General features: G+C 47.9%; 1 protein-coding gene across 1 annotated transcript; it reads right to left on the bottom strand.

The window, feature by feature from the left end:
- Positions 1 to 18,309: 18,309 nt before the first annotated feature.
- On the bottom strand, positions 18,310 to 21,277 carry LOC144486556 (zona pellucida sperm-binding protein 3-like). Its single transcript, XM_078204611.1, has 8 exons — positions 20,876 to 21,277; positions 19,778 to 19,893; positions 19,587 to 19,690; positions 19,318 to 19,495; positions 19,106 to 19,232; positions 18,937 to 19,025; positions 18,732 to 18,853; positions 18,310 to 18,446 (listed from the first exon to the last, which is right to left on the bottom strand). Exons 1-8 carry the CDS (start codon positions 21,275 to 21,277, stop codon positions 18,310 to 18,312), a joined length of 1,275 nt encoding a protein of 424 aa, XP_078060737.1.
- Between the last annotated feature and the right edge of the window lie 1,167 nt (positions 21,278 to 22,444).

Here is a 22,444-nt window from a genome sequence, read left to right as displayed (position 1 = left end):
GGTAGAGCTAGAGTTATTGGGGATTCGTTTGTTAGAGGGATAGATAGGAGGTTCTGTGGCAACAAGAGAGACTCACGGATGGTATGTTGCCTCCCGGATGCCAGGGTCCGTGACATCTCCGACCGTGTCTTCAGGATTCTAAAGGGGGAGGGGGAACAGTCACAAGTCGTGGTACACATCGGTACCAACGACATAGGTAAGAGTGGGGACGAGGATTTAAAACAGGAATTCAGGGAGCTAGGGTGGAAGCTGAGAGCCAGGACAAAACAGGTTGTCATCTCTGGTATGTTGCCGGTCCAACGGGATAGCGAGCTGAGGAACAGGGAGAGAGTGCAGTTAAACACATGGATGCAGGGATGGTGTAGGAGGGAGGGTTTCAGCTATGTGGATAATTGGAACACTTTCTGGGGAAGGTGGGACCTGTACCAACAGGACGGGGTGCACCTGAACCAGAGGGGCACCAATATCCTGGGAGGGAAATTTGCTACAGCTCTTCGGTGGGGTTTAAACTAATTTGTCAGGGGGATGGGAAAAGGAGTTGTAGTCCGGAGGTCAGTGAGTGTAGTGAGGTACTGGGAAGGGTATCATGGTCAAAGGTGGGTACCAGCAGACAAGAAGGTGGGTTGAAGTGTGTCTACTTCAATGCAAGGAGCATCCAAAATAAGGTAGGTGAACTTGGGGTGTGGATTGGCACTTGGGACTACGATGTTGTGGCCATTACGGAGACATGGGTAGAACAAGGACAGGAATGGTTGTTGGAAGTTCCGGGGTATAGATGTTTCAGTAAGTGTAGGGTAGCTGGTAAAAGAGGTGGAGGAGTGGCACTGTTAATCAAGGAGAGTGTAACGGCTGCAGAAAGGCATTTCGAAGGGGATCTGCCTACAGAGGTAATATGGGCTGAGGTTAGGAATAGGAAAGGAGCGGTCACGTTGTTAGGAGTTTACTATAGGCCCCCAAATAGTAATAGAGATGTGGAGCAAGAAATTGCTAAGCAGATTATGGATAGGTGTGGGGGTCACAGGGTAGTTGTCATGGGGGACTTTAACTTTCCAAATATTGATTGGAGCCTTTATAGGTCGAATAGTTCGGATGGGGCAGTTTTTGTGCAGTGTGTGCAGGAGGGATTCCTGACACAATATGTGGATAAGCCGACAAGAGGTGGGGCCACATTGGATTTGGTAATGGGAAATGAACCGGGCCAAGTGTTAGATTTGGTTGTGGGAGAGCACTTTGGAGATAGTGACCACAATTCGGTGTCTTTTGTTATTGCAATGGAGAGGGAGAGGGCCATGCGGCAGGGCATAGTTTACAATTGGGGGAGGGGTAATTATGATGCAATCAGGCGGGAATTAGGAAGCATAGGATGGGAACAAAAATTGTCAGGGAAAGGCACGAATGAAAAGTGGAACTTTTTCAAGGAACAAATACTGCATGTCCTTGATAGGTATGTCCCTGCCAGGCAGAGAGGAAATGGCCGAGTGAGGGAACCATGGTTCACAAAAGAGGTGGAATGTCTTGTCAAGAGGAAGAAGGAAGCATATGTAAGGTTGAGAAAACAAGGTTCAGTTGGCTCGATGGAGGGTTACAAGTTAGCAAGAAATGAGCTGAAAAAGGGGCTCAGGAGAGGTAGGAGGGGGCATGAGAAGTCCTTGGCGGGTCGGATCAAGGAAAACCCCAAGGGTTTTTATGTGAGGAATAAAAGAATGACTAGGGTGAGGTTGGAGTTGGGTGAGGTGAGGTCACGAACGGCAGTGGGAATTTGTGCATGGAGTCAGTAGAGATAGGAGAGGTGATGAATGAACACTTTTCTTCAGTGTTCACCAAGGAGAGGGCCATGTTTTTGAGGAAGAGAGGGTGTCACAGGCTGATAGGCTGGAGGAAGTAGATGTTCGGAGGGAAGATGTACTAGCAATTTTGAATAAACTGAAAGTTGATAAGTCCCCTGGGCCTGATGAAATATATCCTAGGAGTCTTTGGGAGGCAAGGGATGAGATAGCAGAGCATTTGGCATTAATCTTTGCGTCCTCACTGTCCACGGGGGTGGTGCCAGAGGACTGGAGAGTGGCGAATGTTGTTCCTCTGTTTAAGAAAGGGAATAGAAATGACCCTGGTAATTATAGGCCGGTTAGTCTTACTTCGGTGGTCGGTAAGTTGATGGAAAAGGTCCTCAGGGATAGGATTTACGACCATTTAGAAAGATGCAGCTTAATCCAGGATAGTCAGCACGGATTTGTGAAGGGCAAGTCTTGCCTCACAAATTTGATAGAATTTTTTGAAGAGGTAACTAAGTATGTAGATGAAGGTAGTGCAGTTGATGTCATATACATGGATTTTAGTCAGGCTTTTGATAAAGTCCTCCATGGTCGGCTTACGAAGAAAGTAAGGATGTGTGGGATAGAGGGAAGTTTGGCCGATTGGATAGGTAACTGGCTATCTAACAGAAGACAGAGGGTAGTGGTGGATGGAAAATTTTTGGACTGGAAACCGGTTACCAGCGGAGTGCCACAGGGATCAGTGCTTGGTCCTCTGCTATTTGTCATTTTTATAAATGACTTGGAGGAGGGGGCTGAAGGGTGGATCAGTAAATTTGCTGATGACACCAAGATTGGTGGAGAAGTGGATGAGGTGGAGGGCTGTTGTCGGCTGCAAAGAGATATAGATAGGATGCAGAGTTGGGCTGAAAAATGGCAAATGGAGTTTAACCCTGATAAATGTGAGGTGATTCATTTTGGTAGGACAAATTTAAATGTGGATTACAGGGTCAAAGGTAGGGTTCTGAAGAATGTGGAGGAACAGAGAGATCTTGGGGTTCATGTCCATAAATCTCTGAAGGTTGCCACTCAAGTGGATAGAGCTGTGAAGAAGGCCTATAGTGTGTTAGCGTTCATTAACAGGGGGTTTGAGTTTAAGAGCCGTGGGGTTATGCTGCAACTGTACAGGATCTTGGTGAGTCCACATTTGGAATATTGTGTGCAGTTCTGGTCACCTCACTATAAGAAGGATGTGGAGACACTGGAAAGAGTGCAGAGGAGATTTACCAGGATGCTGCCTGGTTTGGAGGGTAGGTCTAATGAGGAAAGGTTGAGGGAACTTGAGCTTTTCTCTTTGGAGCGGAGGAGGTTGAGAGGAGACTTGATAGATGTTTATTAGATGATGAGGGGATAGATAGAGTGAACGTTCAAAGACTATTTCCTCGGGTGAATGGAGTGGTAACTCGGGCGCATAACTATAGGGTTCATGGTGGGAGATATAGGAAGGATGTCCGAGGTAGGGTATTTTACTCAGAGTGGTTGGGGTGGGGAATGGACTGCCTGCAGGGATAGTGGAGTCAGAAACTTTCGGAACATTTAAGAAGCTATTGGATAGGCACATGGAGTACTTCGGGATGATAGGGAGGAAAGAGCTTAATCTGGGTTTCAGATAAAGCTTGGCACAACATCGTGGGCCTAAGGGCCTGTTCTGTGCTGTACTGTTCTATGTTCTCTGTTCTATGTTCTACACAATGCAACAATCACCAATCCTCATCGTGGCTCAGTTATCACATGGATGGTTTTTAGCTGAGACCTCTGGGTCTTTTCCATGGCACGTTACGACAAGGACATGCCGAGGTAGGCGGTGGCACAATGGTATCGTCACTAGATTTGTAATCCAGAGACTCAGGTTCAAATCCCACCACGGCCGCTGGTGAAATTTGAATTCAATAAAAATCTGGAATTAAAGGTTTAACAATGACCATGAAATGATTGTCAATTTTTGGAAAAACCCATCTGGTTCACTAATGACCTTTCGGGAAGGAAATCTGCCATCCTTACCCGGTCTGGCCTACGTGAGACTTCAGATCCACAGGTGTGTGGGTGACTCTCAAATGCCCTCTGAAATGGGGGGCAGTGAGGGATGGACAATAAACGCTGGGTCCAGCCGGCAACTCCCACATCCCATAAATGAATAAAAATATCACAATATGGAAAGAACAAGCAGATTATTTGATCCAGGTGGAAAGTTGTTTGTTTATCTTATTTTATTAACATGTTAAAGGTTGGAATGATTTATCCAGTTGTTTGCATGAAGTCAAATTGCTGCATATTTGTTGAAGCTAACAATGAAATAGCAATCGGTGGCGGGATGTTTTGCTCTGGGCATGTTTTAATTTCTATTTGTTTCCCCAGCAACATTTCAAGATGAGAGTGATGGGATATTTCAGCACAGACTTCAATTCGTTACGGAATTTATTCTGAGTTGCTGCATAAATGCAGGTATTTGTGCAAGAACTCAAAAGCTGAAGCATGAAACCGATTTCTTGTAGGACATCCGAAATGCTAATTAGAAACATAGAAAACACTACAGCACAAAACAGGCCCTTCAGCCCCACTAGTTGTGCCGAACATATCCCTACCTTCTAGACCTACCTATAACCCTCCATCCTATTAATTCCCATGTACTCATCCAAGAGACTCTTCAAAGACCCTATTGAGTTTGCCTCCACCACCACTGACGGCAGCCGATTCCACTCCCCCACCACCCTCTGAGTGAAAAACTTGCCCCGAACTGCTCCCCTGTACCTACCCCCCAACACTTTAAACCTGTGTCCTCTCGTAGCAGCCATTTCCACCTTGGGAAAAAGCCTCTGAGAGTCCACCCGATCTATGCCTTTCAACATCTTATATACCTCTATTAGGTCTCCTCTCATCCTACGTCTCTCCAAGGAGAAAAGACCGAGCTCCCTCAGCCTATCCTCACAAGGCATGCCAATCAATCCAGGCAACATCCTTGTAAATCTCCTCTGCACCCTTTCAATCTTTTCCACATCCTTCCTGTAATGAGGCGACCAGAACTGAGCACAGTACTCCAAGTGGGGTCTGACGAGGGTCTTATATAGCTGCATCATTATCCCCGGACTCCTAAACTCAATCCCTCGATTGATAAAGGCCAGCACACCATACGCCTTCTTAACTACCTCCTCCACCTGCGGGGCCGATTTTAAAGTCCTATGGACCCGGACCCCAAGGTCCTTCTGATGCTCTACAGTACTAAGAGTCTTTCCCTTTATATTTTACTCCTTCATTCCATTTGACCTGCCAAAATGGACCACTACGCATTTATCTGGGTTGAAGTCCATCTGCCACTTGTCCGCCCAGTCTTGCATCCTATCTATGTCCCTCTGTAACTTCTGACATCCCTCCAGACTATCCACAACGACAGCGCAGAGTCGCTGAGCAGAAACTGATAGCCAAGTTCCGCACACATGAGGACGGCCTAAACCGGGATGTTGGATTTATGTCACATTATCAGTAACCCCCACAGCTTGCCTCCTGGACTTGCAGGCTGTCCTGTCTGGAGACAATACGCATCTCTTTAACCTGTGCTTAATGCTCCCTCCATCGACATTGTCTGTATCTTTAAGATCTGGTTGGTTGTCGGGATTCGCATTTTAATCAGTATTCTGTAACTTGATTTTGTGTCTCTGTGCCCTGTTTGAGAGCACATTTCCACTCCATCTGACGAAGGAGCAGCGCTCCAAAAACTAATGGTATTTGCTACCAAATAAACCTGTTGGACTTTAACCTGGTTTTGTTAAAACTCTTACTGTGTTCCTTTGGGCAAGCCAGTTCTGGATCCACAGGGCAGCAGCCCCTTGGATCCCATGCCCTCTCACTTTTTCTAGAAGCCTTGCACGGGGTCCTTATCGAACGCATTGCTAAAATCCATATAAACCACATCTACCGCTTTCCCTTCGTCAATGCGTTGAGTCACATTTTCGAAGAAATCCACCAGGCTCGTAAGGCACGATCTGCCTGTGACAAAGCCATGCTGAGTATTCTTGAGCATACTAAACCTCTCTAAATGCTCATAAATCTTGTCCCTCAGGATCTTCTCCATCAGCTTACCAACCACTGAGGTTAGACTCACCGGTCAGTAATGTCCTGGGCTATCCCTATTCCCCTTCTTGAAAATAGGAACCACATCCACAATCCTCCAATCCTCCGGCACCTCTCCCGTCTCCATCGACGACACAAAGATCATCGCCAGAGGCTCTGCAATCTCTTCCCTTGCCTCCCACAGTAACCTGGGGTACATCCCATCCGGACCCAGCGTCTTATCTATCTTGATGCCAATCAAAGATTCCAGCACAACCTCTTTGTTAAAGTCCACATACCCAATCTTTTCAGTCCACCGCAAGCCCGCAGTACATCCACCCAGGTCCTTCTCCTCTGTGAAAACCGAGGCAAAATACTCATTAAGCACCTCTGCCATTTCTAGTGGTTCTATACAGATTTTCCCGCCTTCACCTTTTATAGGCCCTATTCCTTCACGTCTCATCCTTTTACTCTTGACATATTTATAGAACACCTTAGGGTTCTCCTTAATCCTACCTGCCAAGGCCTTCTCGTGACCCCTTCTGGCTCTCCTAATTTCCTTCTTTCGTCCCTTCCAACAAGCCGTATACTCATCTAGATCCCTATCTTCGCCAAGCTCTCTGAACCTTTTGTACGCTTTCCTTTTCTTCTCCACTAGGTCCCGCACAGCGTTCGTGCACCACGGTTCCTTTAACCGTCCAACTCCTCCCTGTCTGCTCGGAACGTTGTCCTGTAGAACTCTAGACAGACATTCCTTGAAAAACTGCCACCTCTCTTCAGTACATTTCCCCGAGAACACCTCCTTCCACTTTGCTGCCTTATATCTTCATATTTCCCCTTACTCCATATAAACGCTTTCCTCGCTTGCCTGATCCTCTCTTTTTCCAATGCAAGCATAAAGGAGATAGAGTTATGATCGCTATCCCCAAGATGCTCTCCCACTGAGAGATCTGACACCTGTCCAGGTTCATTGGTCAGTATCAGATCGAGTACAGCCTTTCCTCTTGTAGGCTTGTCCACATGCTGTGTCAGGAAACCCTCCTGAACACACCCAACGAACTCCTCCCCATCCAATCCCCTTACCCGAGGGGTATTCCAATCTATGTTTGGGAAATTAAAGTCTCCCATCACAACAACTCTGCATCTCTCCAGGATCTGTTTCCCTATCTGCTCCTCCACCTGCCTGTTACTATTGGGCGGCCTATAGAAAACTCCCAGCAAAGTGATCGACCTCTTCCCACTCCGAACTTCCACCCACAAGACTCTGTAGACAATCCCTCCACAGCATACACCTTCTCTACAGCTGTGACACTATCCCTGATCAGCAGTGCCACTCCACCCCCTCTCTTGCCTCCCTCCCTGTCCTTCCTGAAACATCTGAATCCCGGCACCTGGAGTATGCAGTCCTGTCCCCGAGACATCCAAGTCTCCGTAATGGCCACCACATCACACTTCCAGGCATCGATCCACACTCTGAGCTCATCCCCTTAATTCACTATACTCCTGGCATTAAAGTAAACATAGAACATAGAACAGTACAGCACAGAACAGGCCCTTCGGCCCACGATGTTGTGCCGAGCTTTATCTGAAACCAAGATCAAGCTATCCCACTCCCTATCATCCTGGTGTGCTCCAAGTGCCTATCCAATAACCGCTTAAATGTTCCTAAACACATCTCAATCCTTTGGTCTGAGCTCTCCCCTTCTCTATCCCCCGTCCATCCTCCCTCTTGCACTGTCTGTAAACCTTCTCTGTTTTGCGAGCTGACTTCCTCACTCCCAGTCATCTCATCTCAATCCCCTCCCCCCAACCTAATTGATGCATTATCTTGCATCATGGCCATTCGCAAGCAAATAGAATTCACCAGAAACATCACCCAGAGCAAGATAAAATTTCCCCAGATGACAAAGAGTAAAATGATGGATTTTCTTCGCTTCTCGATTTCGGGATCACTGGGATTCTTCCCACTGCTGTGGAGCCGGAGTCTCCTCCGGGCCCCGCTCGACACCAGAATGTGTCTAACAGTCAGCGCATTGAGCAGCAGGATCAGCAAGAAAGGGACAAATGGAGTTAAAATATAATGTATTGTTTCTACTGCTCCCCATATCCTTGAAAGAAGAAAGCTGTCTAACACGTAACAAAACCAAGGCGCGTTAAACAGTATATATTCACTGGTTAAAATAAAGTACCAGAAAGTATTTTTCAATAAGAACAGCACCGTCACGCTTCCCACAACTGTAGTCACCGTTCTCTCTGTGCAATATTTTACTTTCAGCTTCTGGCAACAGATTGCCACAAATCGATCAAAGGTAAAAGCAACTGTGTCCCAGACTGAACAGTCAGTTATTGCATAAAGCAGGACGCCGTGTATATTACACAATTTAATGTTCTGTACAAAAAGGAAGTGTGCGGCGTAAGCAATGGGAATCTGTCTGAGTATCACATCAACTGTAATAACCAGTAGATCTGCCGCTGCCATGGACACCAGGTATCGAGCGACACATTTAGAGAGACCACATCGTCCTTGAGATAGGACCACAATCGTCACTAAGTTCACTGTAAGGGAGTTTGCAAAAGAAAAAGCAGCAGTATTCAATGAGAGTTCAGTCTGAAATTAGAATTTTCATTACTGCATATATTTTTTTCTTTGAGAGAGTTTCTCCTGTTGGAGACAGGCTTTGCAAAAGCAGCAATGGACTGTGAAATAAAGAACTGAACAGGATCAAACTATCTTTAATAGATACAAAATCTGAGTTCTTAAAGTTAGTGTATTTATTAGTGTCACAAATACACTTGTATTCACACTGCAATGAAGTTACTGTGAAAAATCCCCTAGTCGCCATAGTTCGGCACCTGTTCGGGTACACTGAGGGAGAATTTAGCACGGCCAATGCACCCTAACCAGCACGTCTTTCAGAATCTGCTGCAAACCTTGAGAAATGTGATTCCTGAGATGGGGGATTGCTGCTCCATCTTGTAGAAAATAACAAGCTATTGTTTGTGAAAGCAACAATCACCCAAACTTGGAAAGAACTGAAAGCTGTGCAGAATTGGGCTTTAACTGTAATAGATAGCAGGCTGCTGTTGCCTGGGAGGGCGATATGGGGCGTGGATATTCCTGTGATCACTGCTCACCGATTGTTAGAAGAAAGTGCACAAATGTGGAAACAATACGGGTTCACAGTCCAGTTCAGCGCTGGGACATCAAACTCTCCTACCCACACTGCATTGAGAAAGAGCTTGTCCAGGGAACAGCTTTGCCGAGGCAGATTGTTCAGGGGAGATTAAAGTTGGCATTATTGGAAGAAGAACATAGAAATCTCGGTATCCTTACCAACCGTGCCACATGAGGCAACATCCATGGACAACTTATCTAATTCCTCTGTGAAAAATGACAGGGTATTTTGCTACACTTTTCCACTAACTCAGTAAGGTGAAACAGGAGCTACTTCTGGATGCAGTGCCCTGTGTGATGATGCATGCACAATTCCAGTCACATTTTCCTCCATCGTGTTGTTTGCAATGGTGTTTGCAGCGTTCCTCTAAATGCTTCTTAAATGTTGTGAAGGGGAGAGGGAGGGGGCTGGCTAAGATGTTCTGTCAGAGAGTCGGTGCAAACTCGATGGTCTCCTTCTGCACTGTCGGGATTCTATGTTCAACTCTGTGTCTGCGTATTTATCACCATTCTGTCACATTGCTGCTCTACATCTGAAAATGTGTGCAGAATAAAGAATTGGAAATGCAAAAAAAAGTCTCGAAAACATATCTGAGTTAATAGCAACATGCAGTTTTACATCAGGCATTGTGTCCAAACGATGTGTTAAACTATCAAAGCTTGCTGTGTTCTGGTAAAGCAGGCATCAGAATTTATCAACCCCATGGAATTGAAGGGAGTGTGTTCGCATGGGTTGAAAACTGGCTGTCACATAGAAAACAGAGTTGGAATAAATGGGTCCTTGTCAGAGAGGAAAGATATAACCAGTGGAGTACCGCAGGGATCAGTTCTTGGCCCACAATTGTTCACTATTTGCATTAATGACCTGGAGGAAGGAACAGAATGTGAGGTGTCTAAATTAGCGGATAAGATAGGTGGAAGGGCAGGTTGTGATGAGGAGATGGTGATTCTGCAGCAGGATAGAGATAGATTGGGTGACTGGGCAAAAGGCGTTTCATGTGGGGAAGTGTGAGGTCATGCACTTCAGTAGGAGGAATGAAAAGGCAGATTGGAGAGAGACTGCAGGCGAGAGAAGTACAGAGGGATCTGGGTGTTGTAGTGCATGAATCAAAAAGCTAGCAGGCAGGCTCAACAAGTAGTTAAGGCAAATGGCATTTTGGCCATTATTGCAAAGGGGTTGGAGTTTAAAAATAGGGAGGATGTGTTACAATTGTACAGGGTGTTGGGGAGGCCTCACCTGGAATACTACATACAATTCTGGTCACCTTTCCTAAAAAAAGGAGAGTGAGTAACCTTAAAAGGCAGTCCAAAAGGAGATTCACCAGGCTAAATTCTTGGGATCAGAAGTTTGTCTTATCAAGCGAGATTAAGTATTCTGGGCCTCTATTCCTTGGGAGTTTGGAAGAGTGAGGGTGACCCTTATTCAAATATACAAGATGCTGAGGGGGCTTCACAGGGGAGATAGTGAGATGTTTTCACTCGTAGGAGAATCTGGAGCAAGGTGACATAGCTCCAAGATAAAGGGCTGGCCATTTAAAACAGTGTAGAAATTCCTTCTGAGAGAATGGAATTCTCTGCCCCAAAGTGGGGGGAGGAGACTGGATCTGAACACCTAGAAACTTGAAGCTCTCGAGCATTCCCACTTGACTCCTGTTGATGTAGACAGGGGCATGTCCTCCACTACACTTCTTGAAGTCGATGACTCTCTCCTCAGTTTTACTGACATGGAGAGATTGCTGTCACCAATTCTCTTCCCTGCGCTCTCATGGTTTGAGCTCTAACCCCCTACAGCAGCGTCATTAGCAAATGTCAAAATGGAGTCATTTGGGGGGTGGGAGAGAGAAATTTTGTCACAGCTGTAGGTATAAGGAGTATAGAATTCCAACAATGCAGAAGGAGTCCATTCAAAGAACATTACAGCACAGGAACAGGCCCTTCGGCCCTCCAAGCCTGCACCGACTATGCTGCCCGAGTGAACTAAAACCCCCTACCCTTTCGGGGACCATATCCCTTTATTCCCATCCTAGTCATGTATTTGTCAAGACCCCCCTTAGAAGTCACTCCCGTATCCGCTTCCACTACTTCCCCCGGCAGTGAGTTCCAGGCCCTCACTACTCTGTAAAAAATCTGCCTCATACATGTCCTTTAAACCTTGCCCCTCGCACCTTAAACCTGTGTCCCCGAATAACTGACTCTGCCACCCTGGGAAAAAGCTTCTGACTATCCACACTATCCAGGCTTCTCAATCTTGTAGACTTCTATCAGGTCGCCCCTCAACCTCTGTCGTTCCAGTGAGAACAAACCAAGTTTCTCCAACTTCTCCTCGTAGCTAATGCCCTCCATAACAGGCAAAATCCTGGTAAATCTTTTCTGTACCCTCTCCAAAGCCTCCACATCCTTCTAGTAGTGTGGCAACCAGAATTTAACATTATATTCCAAGTGCGGCCTAACTCAGTGATGCGCTACTCAAACACGAGGCCTGAAGCTCGGTAAATGAAAGGCTTTTATTTACTGTAATGAAGCTGCCAGTAATTATATACACTATCCCAGACTGAAGGGGTCCCGGCCAGAGCAGGGACTCTTATACCTCTCCCAGGAGGCGGAGGCCAACTGGGATGTGCCACAACACTACAGTACAAAGGTGTAACAACCCCACCCTAACCCCAACAGCAACAATAGCACAATCCAACAGTAACATATGTACATCCTTGTAGTACTGGCCAGCCCCTGGCTCAGCACTATCCAGTGGGAACCAACGATGGTTCACCACACTAAGGTTCTATAAAGCTGCAACATGACTTGCCAATTTTTAAACTCAATGCCCTGGCCTATGAAGGCAAGCATGCCGTATGCCTTCTTGACTTTCTCCACCTGCATTGCCACTTTCAGTGACCAGAGTACCTGTACACCCAGATCCCTTTGCCCATCAATGTTTCTGCCATTTACTGTATATTTCCTATCTGTATTAGATCTTCCAAAATGCATTACCTCACATTCAGCCCATCAGGCTTGCACTGACAACAATCCCACCCAGGCCCTAACCCCAGAACCTTGCATATTTACCCTGTTACAGGCAGGGGGGCCAAGAGGCAATTTAGCATGGCCAGTCAACCAAAACCACACGCCATTGGACTGTGGGAGAATGTGCAAACTCCACACACACTCTCACCTGAGGCCAGAATTGAATCTGGCACCATGAGGCACATTGCTAACCACTGTGCCACCATGCTGCCTGAGTAAAGTAAGGGGCTGAGGACACAGCCTTCTAAGGCACCAGTGTTGCTGTCTCTCCTTGTTGGCTTAATGGTAGGGCTGTGGGAGCCTTGTGAAACAGACAGGGGTGCCTGGGAGGATTAGGTGTGACATTGAAAGTTCATTAAAAATCACAAGGGGGAAATAGGCAAGGCAAGGTCTTTTCCCCCAGAGTAGGAGCAACCTTTCCCCACAGAGGGTGGAGTGTATGGAATGAGCTACCACGGGAGATGGGTACTGTCACTGTCTGTGTGGAGTTTGCACATTCTCCTCGTGTCTGCGTGGGTTTCCTCCGGGTGCTCCGGTTTCCTCCCACAGTCCACAGATGTGCGTGTTAGGTTGATTGGCCAGGTTAAAAATTGCCCCCAAGAGTCCTGGGATGCGTAGGTTAGAGGGATTAGAGGGTAAAATATGTGGGGGTAGGGCCTGGGTGGGATTGTGGTCGGTGCAGACTAGATGGGCCGAATGGCCTCCTTCTGCACTGTAGGGTTTCTATGTTTCTTTCTAATTACAACATTTCAAAGACATGTGACAGGTACGTGGATGGGAAAGGTTTAGAGGGATATGGGACAAACACTGGTCCATCGACAACCAGGTTTCCTAAACTGAACTAGTCCCATTTGCAAGTTGGGCTGAAGAGCCTGTTTGTTGTATATCTGTCTGATACCAGAGTCAGCCTATAGGGCGTTGATCTGATCCATTGGTTGGGAGATTGCTTAGTGTTGTCCTGCAGGCTGCTTCCACTGTGAGGCATGCAGACAGTGCTCACACCAGAAGAATTGCTAGATTTGTAAATCTCACATTGAGCACAGTGCTAATGTCACACAGCAATGGGCCGTGTGAAGGGACTGTGGATGGACACTTGAACCAAAGCTGTAATGGGCAGATGTATCTGTGGCAGGGAGATTGGGGAGGATGAGGCCAGGTAGTTTTCTCCCTCAACATGTCACAGACAGTCCAGCAGATATGTCCAATAGGACTCAGTAAGAGTTTTAACAACACCAGCTTAAAAGTCCAGGTTTATTTGGTAGCAAATGCCATCAGCTTTCGGAGCGCTGCTCCTTCGTCAGATGGAGTGGAAATGTGCTCTCAAACAGGGCACAGAGACACAAAATCAAGTTACAGAATACTGATTAGAATGCGAATCCCTACAGCCAGCCAGGTCTTAAAGATACAGACAGACAATGTGGGTGGAGGGAGCATTAAGCACAGGTTAAAAAGAGATGTGTATCGTCTCCAGACAGGACAGCCTGCAAGTCCAGGAGGCAAGCTGTGGGGGTTACTGATAATGTGACATAAATCCAACATCCTGGTTTAGGCCGTTCTCATGTGTGCGGAACTTGGGTATCAGTTTCTGCTCAGCCACTCTGTGCTGTCGTGTGTCATGAAGGCCACCTTGGAGAACGCTTACCCGAAGATCAGAGGCCGAATGCCCGTGACTGCTGAAGTGCTCCCCCACAGGAAGAGAACAGTCTTGCCTGGTGATTGTCGAGTGGTGTTCATTCAACCGTTGTCGTAGTGTCTGCATGGTTTCCCCAATGTACCATGCCTCGGGACATCCTTTCCTGCAGCATATAGGGTAGACAACGTTGGCTGAGTTGTAAGAGTAGGTACCGTGTACCTGGTAGATGGTGTTCTCACGTGAGATGATGGCATCTGTGTCGATGATCCGGCACATCTAAGTGGAGAGGATTTCCAAGAAGATCGCGCATATCGACATAGACATCAAGTTTCTACAAACATGCAAGAAAGCAGACAAGATACCGAAAGGACTACGGATCAACAACCCACTCAGGTCAACCTATAACACAGACTACGCTGAGAGACTTGGCAGTCGCACCTCTCTCACCCTCCTCAAATACCTCAAACACCAGCTCTACAGCAAACGCCACAGCCTGGAAACCAAGATAGAGTCCATATTGTCAACTTGCACTCAGGACGCAAACCAGCTGCGGAACTCTGCCAAGCAGACGAGACAAAGGAACTACACCATCTACATGCACACCGAGAACAGGAAACTTGAGAAACTCGGCATCACCACCAGCAGCAACCAAGCCTCCCCCGGTACCACAGTTGAAAACAGTACCACTGCAGGGAAGTCTATTGTCAACTTGTCAGACTACTCACTTCAGCCAGATGAAATCGAAGTTCTCAGCCGAGGGCTCAACTTTTGCCCCACTATCAAAATAGACCCCAGTCTCGCAGCGGACACTGAGGAATTCATCAGGCGAATGAGGCTGCAGGAGTTCTTCCACAAACCCCAAGAGGCCAACAGCAAACACAATGAGACAGCCAATGAACCGGAACAGCAGACAGAGAGATCCGCAGTGCAACCGAAGAGGAAAGAGTCAAATTGGACTCCTCCGGAAGGCCGCTGCCCTCGACTTGACATGTCCAAGCCATCAGGAGGTGCATCAACACCAAATTCATCAGCCGCACTCACAAGACAGCACCGAACATCACCCAAGCACAACGCAACGCCATCCACGCTCTCAAGACCAACCGCAACATTATCAAACCAGCAGACAAAGGAGGGGCCATCGGCATACTGAACAGAAAGGATGACTGCAAAGGAGTGTACCGACAACTGAACAACGAGGAACACTACAGACAGTTACCCACAGATCCGACCAAAGAACACACCTGTCAACTCAACACTGATCAAAACCTTTGAGACGGACCTTCGAAGCACCCTCCGTGCTCTCGACGCGTTGGAGATCTCTACTGCCCCCAAAGATACACAAGGCAAACACACCCGGCCGTCCCATCGTTTCAGGCAATGGAACCCTGTGCGAGAACCTCTCCGGCTATGTCGAAGGCATCTTGAAACCCATTTATACAAAGAACCCCCAGCTTTTGTTGCAACACTTGGATGTGCGTTGAGTTTGTGTAGGAGCAGTTGAACCAGGAGCACTCCTCGTCACAATGGATGTCTCGGCACTCTACACCAGCATCCCCCACGATGATGGCATTGCTGCAACTGCCTCAGTACTCAATGCTGTCAACTGCCAGTTTCCAGATGCAATTTTACAACTCATCCGCTTCATCCTGGACCACAAGATCTTCACCTTCAACAACCAGTTCTTCATCCAGACACACAGAACAGCCATGGGGACCAAATTCGCACCTCAATATGCCAACATCTTCATGCACCGGTTCAAACAAGACTTCTTCACCGCACAGGACCTGCAACCGATGCTATACACTAGATACATCGATGACATTATCTTCCTTTGGAGTCATGGTGAACAATCACTGAAACAACTCTATGACGACATCAACAAGCTCCATCCCACCATCAGACTCACCATGGACTACTCTCTGGAATCTGTTGCATTCTTGGACACACGCATCTCCATTAAGGACGGTCACCTCAGCACCTCACTGTACCGCAAGCCCACGGATAACCTCATGCTCCACTTCTCCAGCTTCCACCCTAAACACGTTAAAGAAGCCATCCTCTACGGACAAGCCCTCCGAATACACAGGATCTGCTCGGATGAGGAGGATCGCAACAGACACCTCCAGACGCTGAAAGATGCCCTCATAAGAATAGGATATGGCACTCGACTCCTCGATGGACAGTTGCGACGTGCCAGTGAAAAACCACACCGACCTCCTCAGAAGACAAACACGGGACACGGTGGACAGAGTACCCTTCGTCGTCCAGTACTTCCCCGGAACGGAGAAGCTACGGCATCTCCTCCGGAGCCTTCAACATGTCATTGATGAAGACGAACATCTCGCCGAGGCCGTCCCCACACCTTTCCTTCAAACAACCGCACAACCTCAAACAGACCATTGTCCACAGCAAACTACCCATCCTGCAGGCTAACAGTGACCACGACACCACACAACCCTGCCACCACACAACCCTGCCACAGCAACCTCTGCAAAACATGCCGGATCATCGACATAGATGCCATCATCTCACGTGAGAACACCATCTACCAGGCACATGGTACCTACTCTTGCAACTCAGCCAACATTGTCGACCTGATACGCTGCAGGAAAGGATGTCCCAAGGCATGGTATATTGGGAAAATCATGCAGACGCTGCGACAACGGATGAATGAACACCACTCAACAATCACCAGGCAAGACTGTTCTCTTCCTGTGGGGGAGCACTTCAGCAGTCATGGGCATCCAGCCTCAGATCTTCAGGTAAGCGTTCTCCAAGGCGGCCTTCACAACACACGACAGCACAGAGTCACTGAGCAGAAACTGATAGCCAAGTTCTGCACACATGAGGACAGCCCAAACCAGGATGTTGGATTTACGTCACATTATCAGTAACCCCCACAGCTTGCCTCCTGGACTTGCAGGCTGTCCTGTCTGGAGACAATACACATGTCTTTAACCTGTGCTTAAATCTCCCTCCACCCACATTGTCTGTATCTTTAAGACCTGGCTGGTTGTAGGGATTCACATTCTAATCAGTATTCTGTAACTTAATTTTGTGTCTCTGTGCACTGTTTGAGAGCACATTTCCACTCCATCTAACGAAGGAGCAGCGCTCCAAAAGCTTATAGAACAGTACAGCACAGAACAGGCCCTTCGGCCCACGATGTTGTGCCGAGCATTATCTGAAACCAAGATCAAGCTATCCCACTCCCCATCATCCTGGTGTGCTCCATGTGCCTATCCAATAACCGCTTAAATGTTCCTAAAGTGTCTGACTCCACTATCACTGCAGGCAGTCCATTCCACACCCCAACCACTGTGTAAAAAACCTACCTCTGATATCCTTCTTATATCTCCCACCATGAACACTATAGTTATGCCCCTTAGTAATAGCTCCATCCACCCGAGGAAATAGTCTTTGAACGTTCACTCTATCTATCCCCTTCATCATTTTATAAACCACTATTAAGTCTCCCCTCAGCCTCCTCCACTCCAGAGAGAACAGCCCGAGCCCCCTCAACCTTTCCTCACAAGACCTACCCTCCAAACCAAGCAGCATCCTGGTAAATCTCCTCTGCACTCTTTCCAGCGCTTCCACATCCTTCTTATAGTGAGGTGACCAGAACTGCACACAATATTCCAAATGTGGTCTCACCAAGGTCCTGTACAGTTGCAGCATAACCCCACGGCTCTTAAACTCCAACCCCCTGTTAATAAAAGCTAACACACTATAGGCCTTCTTCACAGCTCTATCCACCCGAGTGGCAACCTTTAGAGATCTGTGGATATAGACCCCAAGATATCTCTCTTCCTCCAGTCTTCAGAACCCGACCTTTGACCCTGTATTCAACATTTAAATTAGTCCTACCAAAATGAATCAACTCACATTTATCAGGGTTAAACTCCATTTGCCATTTTTCAGCCCAGCTTTGCATCCTATCTATGTCTCTTTGCAGCCTACAACAGCCCTTCACCTCATCCACTACTCCACCAATCTTGGTGTCATCAGCAAATTTACTGATCCACCATTCAGCCCCCTCCTCTAAGTCATTAATAAAAATCACAAAGAGCAGAGGTATTTGCTACCAAATAAACCTGTTGGACTTTAAGCTGGTGTTGTTAAAACTCTTACTGTGTTCACCCCAGTCCAACGCCGGCACCTACACAATAGGACTCAGCCAGCTTGACCAGTAGAACATTCTCCCAGGTCAATTCCTCATCTCTGTTCACTCAGTGAAAGTGATGCAGAGTTAGGCAGCCAGGGAGGACAGCTGCTTTAGTGATCTGCCCCTCTCCATGGGGTGAACGTCACCATTGGAGAGAAGGAGGCAGCACCAGGAAACAGCCACAGCAGCCAGGCTCAGCCCCACAAGGACATCCCCAGACCTGATCACACCCCCTCCCCCAAACCTGGCTCTGAAACAGGCAGAAAACCAGCAGCAGCCCCATCAAATCCAGAGAGTTAGTGTTTCTCTCTCAACCCTCAGTAAACCAATCATTCAGCAGGCCCAGTTCTGGGCTGGGACTGGCTCACCCCAGCCATTAGTTCCATGAAGCCATCAAACTAACATGGAGGATGCATTGACCAATCAGCTCCCAGACACTGGAAACAAGCACAGTTCTTTATTGATCATTTGATGACTGGTTGAACAGAGTTTGTTTGTGTTTCCTGTACAGGAACAAGGTGATCAATGAAGCAGAGATCAGAGAGACAGCTGTCACAGTCAGGGTCACAATCAGGACCACCTCAGACTCCACACCTACAAAGCAATGAGAAACCAATGGTTACTGAAGCTACCACTGAGGGGGAAATGGAAACCAGCAGTCAGCCAACTCACCCCCTGGAGACCTCTCCTGTATCTTTCCCTCAGCCTCATTCAGGGAGGCTGTTGCCAGGTTGGTCCCATCAGTATCCAGAATGAGCAGGGGTCCAAGTGAGGCCTCAGCCTCCCACTTCAATCCAGCTTCACTCTCTGCAATATCAACCATTCCAGTTAGAGAGGGGAAAGGGGGAAGCTCCCACATCTAGAGGATCAATGTCCTACCAGCTTCAACTACAAGATCTCTCCTTCCTCTGGATCCAAATCCCAAATCCCTTGTGGCCCCACAGTTCCCCACATGGCAACAGGCACAAATGTCAAAGCTCGATTCCTCCAATGGGGTCCAGCTAAACAAGAGAAATCAGTCAACCAGGTTGTGCATCACTTCTCCACACAAACACATCCCTGAGGGAGAGAGGGGGAAACTTACACATTCTGCATCTTCAGCAAAGTACAAGCTTTGTTCCTGGAATCTCTCCGATCCACTGGAACAACTTTCAGGTGACAGGTGATAAAAATCTGAGGGACACATTCAACACAAGTGGTTATTTAGTGACTCCCTCCCAACATGGAGACCCCAATGAGCAGCTTCCTCTTACCAAGGAACGCTCATCTCCAAAGAAACGGAAGGCATCCAGGTCAAAGCGGAGCTTGTCCGGCTCCCGCTCATCTCCTGGCAACACAAAGGTTGAAAAGGAGTCCTCAGCTTTGCTGTCCAGGAGGCAGCTGAAGAAAGATGGAAAAAGGGACAAGAAGTGAATCCAGAGAAGCCATTGAGATGGGAGCAGCTGGAGAAAGCAGAGCTCCTTACCCATTGTAGTCAATGATGCTGTATCTCGGGCTGGAGTCCTTGTCTGGCCTCAATGTCGCTACACAGCGGTCAATGTAGAGCTTCAGGACCATGTGGTTGCTCATTGAAACAGAGGCCTCAATGTGAATGAGCTCACCCAGGTAGTAGACAGTCGAAGTGCGCTCTGTAAGCCAGTCACCTGAAGTACAAGAGGACAAGGGTTGGAGACAGTGGGTGTAACTCCCAGTGAGTGAGGACAGGAAATCACTCCCCATCCACCCATCACATACCATTCATTAGGCGCAGAGAGAATGACAGATGCCCTTCTCCAGACCTGGTGGAGCTGAATGGGATCCAGGTGGGCTTGATGGGGTTACTGCTCACATTGCCCTTCCTGGAAAGACAGTGCAGGCATTTTAGGACAAGGTCAGAGGTCACTAGCAGCTGGAGATCTTATTGACAATCGAGTAAAGATTCTCACCTAAAATAACGACACTCAATGGGAACGACCACTCCATTGGTTCTCACAATAACAGATCCATGATACTCTGGGCTGTGGCTCAGGTGGGTGCTGTAGATCAGGAAATCTCCAGTCATCTGAAAGACAGCAGCTTAAGGAATGAAAAACTGATCTGAAATGAAAATGTTCTACACTGGGGTTAACAATGAACTCATCTCATTAAAACAATTCTTCAGCAGGATTGACAGGGTCAGTGTGAAGAGGCTGCTTCTCCCAAGCTGGAGTGTGTTAGCAGGGAGTCTTCTCAAGTCAGGGGTCAGTCATTTAGGATTTATGTGACGACGAATTTCCTTCAGCAGCTGATGAATCTTTGGAATTCTCTCCAGCCCCAGAGGGCTGGGAATGGTCACTCAGAGGATATTCAGGACAGAGGCATTTATTTTTGGCCATTGAGGGAATCATGTTGTGAGGACAGGAACATGGAGGCTGTGGGAAGCTCAGTCTTGATCTTAATGACTGGGGAACAGGCAGAAGGGCCTTATCTGGTTAGCAGTGTTGCTATGCAACCTCATCCCTTCCTGCAAGAAGAGATGATTAGCACAAGACCAGAATCAATTAACAGGGAAGTGGTTCAATGAAAGCTTCAGTTAACAGGAAAATGAGCCACAAGTTGTCAGTAATCTGGAGCATGGAAATAGAACAGTTTGGAATCAGAACCCCATTTATTCCAATGACTGGGAAAGTGGGAAGTGTGGAGTTCTTATTTCGTCCAATCCATCTCAAATCCCATTTCATTCAGACTCAACCCATTTGGACTAAATTGGACTGAAACTCAACCCTCAGTTGAGTTGATCTGAATGAGGGGAAATCAAACTGTAAAAATCTTCAAACTAGGAACAGCTTGGAGGAAGCAAAGAGAAGCTTCCAGAACAATGGGGTTGGAGAGACTCAGACCAGAGAAAGTAAAGTACAATCCTGAATAGAAAGCTAGTTTGGGGTTTATAAAGCAGGAGACAGCTATCTCCTCAATATCAATGACATCTCACCCAGTGCTGGAGTGAAGAGTGGGGAACAACCTACAGCCCCAGCTCAGAGGCAGAGTTTGAGGATTCACATTACCTGCAATCTGCTGCCACACTCATGGAGTCCATAGTCAAAGAGGACAGTGTGGTTCTGAGAGTAGATCCTGGTTGGCCGACAACCTGCTGTCCCCAGGGTCAGATCAGCAGCTTTAACCAGGTGCCTGGTTCCAAATAAATCCAGCTGGACCCTGAGCAGCAGCTTGTCCTCTCCACACTGCACCCTCACACTCTGCACTGGAGACACACCTTGACCCTCAGACACACGGAAATGGGAATCAAAGGGAGGCCCAGGAGGAGGGAATGTCTGAGGCCTAGGGGTGGCTTTGACTATTATCCATGGAAACCTGTGGCCTGGAAACTGTTGCCAAGTATCAGAGCAACAAACAGCTCCAACTAACACAAGCACTGGGAAGAAACCCCTCACTCCAAAATCCCCCATCATCCCAAACAACTGAACCATCCCTTCAGGCACCAAGCGACACCTTTTATACACACAGCCCACACTCAGCTGACAGCAATTATTCCAGAATCAATAACAACAATTGAACCAATTACCCAACTCTTTCGATAGCTCTTTCGGCACCAATCAAGTAAACGAACTCAAATTAACTTAGGGACAAAGTAAAAGGGGCGGCTCCCCAAAAGGAAGGGGGGAACAGCCCGAACCAAAATCAAAGTCGAAAGGAAACTTAAAACGTCAAACCAAAAGGTGATTATCGGGGTCGATAATACACCCCAGCCCCTGCGGCGCCCAGCGGTCGCGGAAGGTGTCAACCGCGCCCGTGGACACCGCATGCTCCCTCTCCAAGGACACCTGGCCGCGAATGTAGCCGCGGTAGAGGGGCAGACAGTCGGGGTGGACGGCCCCGTCGATCGCCCGCTGCCTGGACCTATTGATGGCGCGTCTCGCCAGGCCCAGGAGCAGGTTCACGAGGAGGTCGGCATCCCGACCCGCCCCTCTCCGCACCAGGTGCCCGTAGATCAGGAGCGTGGGACTGAAGTGCAAACAAAACATCAATAAGAGGTGTTTGAGGAAACCAAAAAAGGGTGTGCAGCCTAAAACACAGAACGTAGACATGGTCCACGGACTCCACGAGGCCACAGAAAGGGCAGTCTCGGGAGCCCGTGTACCGGAAAAACCTACGGTTGCACGGCACTGCTGCGTGCAGCACCGTCCACCCCAGGTCCCTGAGATAATTGGGGGAGATCCCTCCGTAGAGGTACCTCCCCTGGGGACCTCCGCCGCCCGGCGGCAACAAGGCCTGCCAAGGTGTATCCGGGCGACAGGCGAGGATGCGGTAGTGGAAGGTGTGCAGCAGCAGCCCGTACAGGAAACGCCTCAGCGAGGTGGAAAAAGGCACGGAGGACACTTCCGTGAGACGGCACAACCTGTGGGGCACCTGACCCGGGAGGGGGGGTCTAGGCTTTGGCCTCTTTTTAGGTCAAACCAAATAAACAAACTCAACTTAAATCAGGACAAAGTAAAGGGGGCAGCTCCCCAAAAGGAGGGGAACAGCCCGAACAAAAATCAAAGTACAAAGGAAATTTGTATTTCTGTGGCCTCGTGCAGTCCGTGGACCATGTCTACGTTGTGTGTTTTAGGCTG

The sequence above is a fragment of the Mustelus asterias genome, unplaced genomic scaffold, assembly GCF_964213995.1.
Source record: "Mustelus asterias unplaced genomic scaffold, sMusAst1.hap1.1 HAP1_SCAFFOLD_396, whole genome shotgun sequence".
NCBI lineage: Eukaryota > Metazoa > Chordata > Chondrichthyes > Carcharhiniformes > Triakidae > Mustelus > Mustelus asterias.
The sequence above is the reverse complement of the archived record's forward strand: the minus strand, read 5'-3'. Positions and strand labels throughout refer to the sequence as shown.